This window comes from Gavialis gangeticus, unplaced genomic scaffold (genome assembly GCF_001723915.1).
Source record: "Gavialis gangeticus isolate Ggan-Ray unplaced genomic scaffold, GavGan_comp1, whole genome shotgun sequence".
Taxonomy (NCBI): Eukaryota; Metazoa; Chordata; order Crocodylia; family Gavialidae; genus Gavialis; species Gavialis gangeticus.
In genome coordinates this window covers 5,893,030-5,901,605 of record NW_017728980.1, presented here as the reverse complement: position 1 = coordinate 5,901,605, position 8,576 = coordinate 5,893,030, and the positions used below count along the sequence as shown (strand labels likewise).

Below are 8,576 nucleotides of genomic sequence, written 5' to 3'. Positions count from 1 at the left end.
TCATACAGCAGCATATGAAAAATTTATCTTTAAATTCCAAAGTAGAGCTGAAAACTAGAAAGAATTTGGGATCCTTTCACTTTCTTGATCAGTTTCAAAAGACAATTTATGGGGGTGCAGCTCATTGCGCAGTGTAACTGCCTTATTATCATTTTCTGTCTTTTCCAGGTTAACATAAGCTGGAATTACTTTAGGATGAGGGGTCATATTAATAATTCCCCTCCTGTATCTTTTGTTCATTGGCCTTCTAAATAATGCTTCTCAGTTCCTGAATTTATCACTTTACTTAAAAATGGATTTCCTGATTTAGATTTAAGCCCAGGCAGCTTAATAAGATATCTACGTCTTCTTTATTCCTATTAAATGTAATGAGCATCTTCAAGGTAGGTTTATATTTTTTTCTTACTGAACAAGAAAATAGTATTTTCTAATCGTGTATTTCATCTTGAACAATGCTGCAAACTGCACAAAATAGTTATATTACTCACTGCTCCAAAGCAGCCATTTCTACTACAGAAAGTGGAAATGAAGAATCATAAAGTACCCAGCTGAAACTACAGGAGAAATTTAGGGAAACAGAATGTACTAAACTGCTCTGATTTACTGCACGGTTTTCATCAGTACCACTTTTGCAATGAAGGCGAATGGATATTAAAATATATGTATATAAATCTATGTATGTGTATATACGTATGTAATACATTTTGTATGATATACAGATTTACCAAGTAGAGACAAGTGTCCATTCCGAGATCTACTCTCCAGCAAAAAGAAAAAATCTTTTATACCAGGTTCTTTAATGCCAGTAAATAGTCAGGACCTCTGCTTCACGTCCAAGAGACTCCATCTCCAACCATAGGACAACGTACACTAGTATCATGATGAGGTGTTGGTGATTAGGCATCTACAAAATACTCTCCAAAATGCCTTTTGGAAAGGCATCTACAAAATACTCTCAGTTTTCCATCCAAGTGCTGACCCAGGCAGATCCCGCTTAATTTGAGAGTGTGTTGCAACTTGTAGCATAAGCTGCTCTAAGGCAGAATGGAAGCTGTACCAAAATGGTGAGAATCATAACGCAGGCCAAAGGCCTGGAAGCCAGTGTGGGTGATCAGCATGGCACTCACCTGGATAAAATCTGGAAAGCGCTTTTTACAAGTAGGGCAGGTGAAATAGCCATCACTGATGTGGATGGCCACATGATCTTTGAGCAAATCCAAGCGGTCAAAAGATTCTGGACAGAAAATGCAGGAGTAGGTTTTCTGGTCCAAGTGGAACTTCATATGACTTTCCAGGGCCCCACTGTTGATGAAACCCTTGTTACAGATGTCACAGGTCAGAGGGCAATTCCCTTCCCGCCCATGGAACCGCAGGTGCTGATCCAACTTGTCCTTTTCCCGGAAGGCCTTCCCACACTGCAGACATTTAAAGGGACGGAAGGACTTTCGGATGAACAGGTGCTGAAGAGCTGCATTCTGAAAGAGAAACCCAATAAAGCATGTCAGCTTTAATCATTCTGGACGTATTTTATGTACATAAGTCGTCCAGTTTCAAGCAAGCCAAGACAGTGACGAGTTAAATCTCATAAGAGCCCTCTGAAGTAAGTGCCTATTAGCACCCTCACAGAGATGGCGGAACAGACAAAGAGATTAGGGGACACACCTATGGTTACTTGGAATTAACAAAAGAGTCAGGAACAGAACTCACAAATCCCAACTTCATCTCCCTTTCTCTAACTGTATTTGGCAGATTTTTCTATACTGTAAACTAAATGTTCCCTATTAGCTATAGGGTTGTGCCCAAGAGGTGCCAAGTGTTGGCAGTTCCCATTTTCTCTGTTTTTATTTTCAAAGATTAGCCAACGCATCCAGGAACCCTGACACATGGCCACGTCCTCACACGTGTTGCCTGTCTATGGTCCTGTGAAATTCTGTATCATTTCAGACTGTCGGTTTCTGCATCAGGGAACATGAGACATCTGCAGCAACAACATAATGCTTCTCCTGGTGGTAGATGTTTGTATGGATCTCATGACAACCCAAGCCATCTCTTTATTACTAAATAGAAGAACTGTAAAAACATTACAGTAGAGGCAGATGAGAAGCCTCACGTACAATGGGTTCTCTCTTGTGTGCGAACTACAAAATTCTACCACTGAATGTACACCATGTATGTGTATCTGAGGCTGGAGGAGAGAGATAAAAAACAACAAATGCACACACAGTTTGAGAGAGCTAAAGGGCAGAATTCTGTGGTTCACTCAAAGAAACTTTTTTATAACATTTTCTCATTAAATCTATTCAAAATGCATTTTAAAAATTAACTTACTATGTCTCTCCTGCTTTTGTTCTTCCTTCTCTTTTCCTTTTCCTTCAATCCACTTTTTCTTTCTTTCTTTCTCCTGCATATCCTTTCTTCTCACCCTCTCTCTCCTTTTTCAGTGGCTGTTTTCCTTCAAGCTACTTTTTCTTTAACATTTCAGAACTGGTATTTCTTTCCTTCTCTCAACTTCTAGACTAGATAAATCTGGTGGTGCTTTCCAACTCATGATACCTGTGTGGCTGTTAAAGAAGCAGTCACAGCCAGACCTGCAGCCTGTAGAAATAGCCATTTGCCTGCAAGGCCTGCATTTCAGTAGTGGATGAGGGCTTTTTATGCTGCCTAGTGGTAAATATGGGAGCATACTGTTTGCTTTTGTATGCGAAAGCCCGTATCACACTGCAGCAGGAAGTTGAAATGGCACAGTGATTCTGCAGTTTCCCTCTTGGTGCTACTGAGATCAAAGCTTTTTTTTTTTTTTTACTCCATCAAGGCAGGACTTCCCTTCCATAATTTACTGATGTCCCTTTCTACCTAGCTTCTCAGCCATTAAAAACATAATCATGCTGGTTGGAGAAACAGCACTAGAATACTGCTGGCATCAGTGTTTAAAGATGTTTGTTATTAGCAGACTTCCCCTTGTAGTGTAGACAAGGCCCTAGAAAACAGATTTCTCTGGCAGAGCAGTTTCTACTCTCTTTTCCTACGGGAGCTTCTTGGCTGGCATACACTGCTGTCCTTAGTGTTTGTCAAACAGCAGATGCTGACAAAGTAACATAAGAAGCTGCTCTGTTGGAATTAGAAGGCACCTTGGGAGTTACTTTGGAGTACTGGGCTATGGATACACAACGAAAATCTGAATAGATCTCCCTGAAGTCTGAACTCCAAAAGAGCAATTCACCCTTTCATTCCAGTAGAGAGAATATATAAAATCAAGTAAACAACAAATGGCACACACCTACAGAAATTTTTCAGCCCTGAAGACATTTCATGGCTTGAAGGACCCCTGGCAGGTATCACCATATCTGCCTTACAGATGGGAACACTGAGGCAAGCAGTGGTGCAGTGGTTTCCTCAAAGTCACACATCGAGAGCCAATGGTAAAGCCAGACAGACCCCAAATACACTGACTCTCAGTTTGCAGCTCTTACATCTAAATATCAGCCCTCTTAAAAACCACCAGCCCAAATTTCATCCTGGAGTCATCAGGTCCAAATCCCTCCACACATTTACAGAGCAACAGAATCTCATGCTTGCATTTTTATGCTGTGTATATAACAATGTAGTTTTAAATACAAAATATGTAATTCTCCTTTAACTTCAGGCATTTATTAGGAAAACAAATACTCTAAAAAACTACAGTGCAAATTCCTCTCCAATACCAATTCTTAACGATCAACATAACGGCATTGATGTCCCAGGCCAAGGGTGCCCTGAGCCTAGGAGCCAGCATGGTCAAGGTATAGGAGTTTCTGCAGTCACATCTGGTTGCCTTTGATTCCCCAGCACTAATAATCACTATTGATGTACTGTACTTACTGCTGGGTTGACTGAGGAGAGCCTAAACTCACAGCCTCTAAAACAGCAGTTCTCAGCCAGGGCACACAATACCACCTCAAGTATACCACAAAGAAGGTGATGCTACTGCTGTGGCAGCAGATACAACTGCCCACGTGCAGGGATGTAGCAAGTGTGTGCGCTCTCTTGCTTCATTAGGATTCTCTGACAACCCTAAAGCAGGCAGGAGAGCTAAGTCATGGTGCAGTCCTTCCTGGTCTGGTTCCCATCCACACTCCTCTCAGAAACAAACACACACGGGCAGTTCCACCTGCCCCATACACTTCTTTTTCCAGGAGACACTATACAGGAGGAGCATGCAGATGTGCCGCAACCCTTCCGAGTCTGGTGTCACAACAAGCATACAGGGCAGTTTTACCTGCAGGCAGCAGCACCCATTTATGAATCACTGACGTAAGTTGAGGTAGCACCAACAGAGATTCTCACCCAGGGATGTTGCCACATTCAAAATAGTGGTGAAGAGGTGCTGTGACTAAAAAGATTGAAAACCACCGCACTAGAGTCACAACAAGATGTTTTACTGCTCTACCATTGCCCCTGTGATCTCACGGAGGATATTTCCAGTTGACACCAGAAAACAATCTGGACTACAAACATTGGCCCTTTAAGGCTTATAAATTCTCCTGTCTACTGCAGAGAATCTGGACAATAATATACCCTTTTTTCACCATTTTTGTCCATTTCCTTTCTCAGCCCTAACAGTACTGAATTTCAGAATCTGAAACAATGATGACGCCTGGCATCTTTGTATCTTAGAGAGATTATGAAAGATCAAACAACACATCCTTACAGAAAATCAGATAGCTGCATTCTTCAGACTGCCAATCAGGCTCTTCTTTACTGGTATAGTATACATAAGATATGATTGATAATCGAAACGAATAGCGTTTTACAAAAGCTGTCAGGCTCATCTTAATTTTAGAGCAAAATTCTATTCTCAGAGCATCATAATGGATCCCGATTCAAATATTATGCTCAGCCCACATGCATGAATGTCTCTGTTGAGACAATCAGATTGGATTAACTATGATGTAAACACCTGTTCAGTGGGCAATGAATTAAGTGTTAACACTTAAATTGCTGTGTGACAACAAGAAGTCCCTTCTTCAGCCTCTTCTACAGTCTCACGGATTTGAAGAGAGGATCCAAAAGTAAGAGAAGTTCCTTTTCTCAGCCATTATTTCCTCATTTGTGGAGAAGTTTTTATACCTTCCTCATGTTTGTGGTATAGTATAGCTGAACAATTGTGGCCATTCCTATGTTTATATGTACAGTACTATATGCCAACATCATGACTGCCAGAACTGCCTTGGAGACACTGTTCATTTAAAAGATCCTGTCAACTAGTTTCACGATTATCATTTAGCTTTTGAAAAAAAATACTGGCCTTACAAAACCTATCAGTACAAATGTTCTTCTGACTTTTCCCATTTGGTTTTGCATTTAAACATTCCCTTTACACTGGGATGTAAACCAGTACTACATAAATGTGTCAGTACAAAAGAAATTAGAAATTGAAAATTACTAGAAATTAAGAGTGAAACTGACCAGACCAGTTTCAATGCTGAGTGGCCTGTCCAGTTATTTGCTGCAACTGTTTCTTTGCTATTTAAGCTATATTTCTAAATGTGTTGAAAGACATTTGATAATCATGTTTACAAATGTAAATAAATGATTTCTTTTCATTTACATTCAAAGCAGGTAAGAAGCAAATGGTAGAAGTATATTAGATGTTTTAATTTCTCATGGTTGTAACAGAAAATGTTATTACGAACAAGGCTAAAGGATATTTTGTTTAAACATGACTTTTCTGCTGGCTAGATGTGACCATTTCTCCACATGCCTGTTAGATTTTAAGACTGACTGTATTTGGTCCAATGTTGGTCACCTAAGTTACTTGGGAAAGTTCCCCTCCCCTGGTCCCACCCTCCCAAATTGCATGTAGCTTCATATTCAGTATTTCCTAAGTAGATACTGTTGTGTGAAGTCAGAAAGCTTTATGATGTGATCTTTGATAGACTTCTTAGATGTTTGTGGGTTGATATAAACCATCAAAATTAGGTACACAGAAGGGCACTGTAATGTTTGTATGACAGGCTGAAGCCCTTGGAGAACCAGGATTGAGAGAAAGTTTGTCGCTTGGTTAGACAAACTGTCAAACACACAGAGAAGAAGAAATTTCCCATTCCTTCAAAGGACTCTAGGTATGGACAGCATAAAACCTTTGTTTCCCTTCCAATTGGAGATTCACAGCTTTAGAGTAGATGCAGAAAGGCCACCTAAAGCAACTTGGGACTGCTTTTAGATATATGGAGAGTTTGGGATGAGACAAAGGATTGATGATGTGTAAACAGAAAGATGGCTCTGCCACAGGTACCAGAAAGTCGTCTACCAGATTGAGGACCAGTGGGACAGTATTTTATCAATTAAAAAAAAAACAACCCAGCTAGTTTCAAATTAACTTAAATATGTTTTAAGCAGCTGAATATCTGGACCAGTGGGAAGAGAACTAAAAAGAATGTAAATACTTTGTTACTGAGACAACACTCAATTTTGTGCATGGTCTGTATACAAAAGAGCAAACAAAGGACCATCAACAATGCAGATTCCATCCGGAGACATTATGCAGAGGTTGCACAAAATGACATGGCAGGCAACTTTGTTATGTTCCGTTAGGTTAGACACAGCAAAATAAACAAACCTACCTGCAGCTCCAACTGCGCAGGCAGCATTGGGGGAGAGAAAAATATTTATGTTATGAAATGGACTGTAAAACAGAAGATGTGACTGCAGCCGTAGTCAGTCTCCTGAGGGTCTATCAGGCAGGGACAAATTCTGAATCCCTTGTGCGGGTTTTGTCTCAGTAAGAACTAGGCAGGGACTTTAAGGTTTACCCTTCAGTTAATAGCTGTCTACAGGGACTTAAAGAATGAAGATGAAAGTCACAGAATGTTTAAGATCCAGTGTCTTTTCACCTTTTGTAGTCTCTTAGATACAGAGTTTAACAGTGATGCAGTGAAGACTGTAGTATCAGTGAAAATGAAATGTTCACAGCAGGAAGGTAGGAAGGGTACAAAGAGTCAGACTGCTGGGAAGTAAAGGGGGATTTTGGTTGAAGTTCCAGTTTACAATCTGTGCCCCTATCCTTCAAGGTACCCTGTGTGAGCGCAGGTGTCCACTCACATGGAACAACTCTGTCAGTATGGCCTTTTTGAAATGCAGTCCTTCCTGAGACTAGACAGTGGGTAATGAACACACTGAAGGCCACACAAAAGGTAGGCAAGAAAGATTTATTTTGGGCACAGACAATGATCTAATGCACTATTCTTATAAAGTGTGCCACATGGGATCTTTTACATTGACACAGAGTAGACAAGAGTTCAAGCTCTGATTTCAAAATCCCCAGAAGGGTAAACTCCAGGAACTCTTCAAAAGGCTGCAGGAATGAATTGATCCTATCAGGATGTGACCTTGGAGTTCCAGAGAGTCTCAATGTTTCAAACTAGAAAGGTGTCACCTCTGGCTCGTAAAGCATATGCATTATGTTCTACCCCTTTCTGTTACACAGTAGCTCCTTCAGAGATATAACTACCATCTTCACAAAATATATAGAACAGTGCTGGACTTTGACAGGTATTTCCATGCCCTACATTTATTTTGGCTACTGTAACACTACATGGTGACACCTTTCACAATGTGCCACGTCACAGAAATAAGTAAAACAGCAAGTGTCACAAGGAAGTTATTCACTTTGTGGGACAAATTTGAAAAGGTAGCATTCACTACTCTCAATGTGCGCCTCAGGTTCTAGACCTGCAAAAGTAAATCAATGCCTAAGCTGTAAATAAGAAACCCAGCAGAGGAGTGGCAGATCTGTCCATGTAATGATACATTTGGTTTGTTCTTCAACAGCGAGAATCTGTTTGTCCTCTTCTAGCATGGACCCAATCTGGCACCCACTAAAGCAAATGACAACCTTTTCACTGGCTAGTGGGCACTGAATCAGGACCCATGTCCTTTTATCCATAAGCAGAGATGTGTGTATTTATGTCTGCCTCTAGAGGCTGCATCGTCCAGCATGATATAAAGCCACCTCGCACCTTACCACCTTGCACAAGTCTGACTGTTCAAACACCAGTTTACTATTCCCGTGTCCTGGTCAGCAGAAGTCACTTTTTATTATTTAAATTCAAAGAACACTACTCCCCTTTCTTGCTGTTATAAAAGAATCACGTGTCTTTACAAAGGTCAGTCCATTGAGCATGGTGCCATCAACTAATATTAACACATTGAAAATTAAATTGATCCAACACTTGTAAAAGTTCTATTCATTTTTTAATATTGGTCATCTACCAGGGTACCTGCATATACATTTAATTTCACAGCGCAAGAAAAGAAGACATAATAAAACTGATAAGGTCTGTGCCTAATAAAAGACTGAAAGTCAAACAAGGCCCCTTTATCATTGTTTCTTTTAAAATTCTGACTGCAAACGTTTGTCTGAAAATGTGGCAATTCTGCCAGCATGTTGTGCTTTATTTGCTGCTCCAAAAGGCACAAGCAATTCACAATGCTTGATTTACAAAGATAAAATGATGGCCAGGACTCTCTTACTGTCCCTCGCCAGTCAGGTCAGCATACAAATCATTATTATTTCTAAGCAAAAAAAAAAAAAAAAA

The 8,576-nt window shown here is 40.3% G+C and overlaps 1 protein-coding gene across 4 annotated transcripts in view; it reads right to left on the bottom strand.

The window, feature by feature from the left end:
* Positions 1 to 8,576, bottom strand: part of PRDM10 (PR/SET domain 10) — a 79,217-nt gene that overhangs the window by 27,679 nt on the left and 42,962 nt on the right. For all 4 annotated transcript variants that reach the window (XM_019509319.1, XM_019509317.1, XM_019509334.1 and 1 more), the window contains one exon: positions 1,128 to 1,475. In XM_019509319.1, the coding sequence (XP_019364864.1) occupies positions 1,128 to 1,475 (348 nt within the window). The remainder of the gene's footprint in view (positions 1 to 1,127; positions 1,476 to 8,576) is intronic.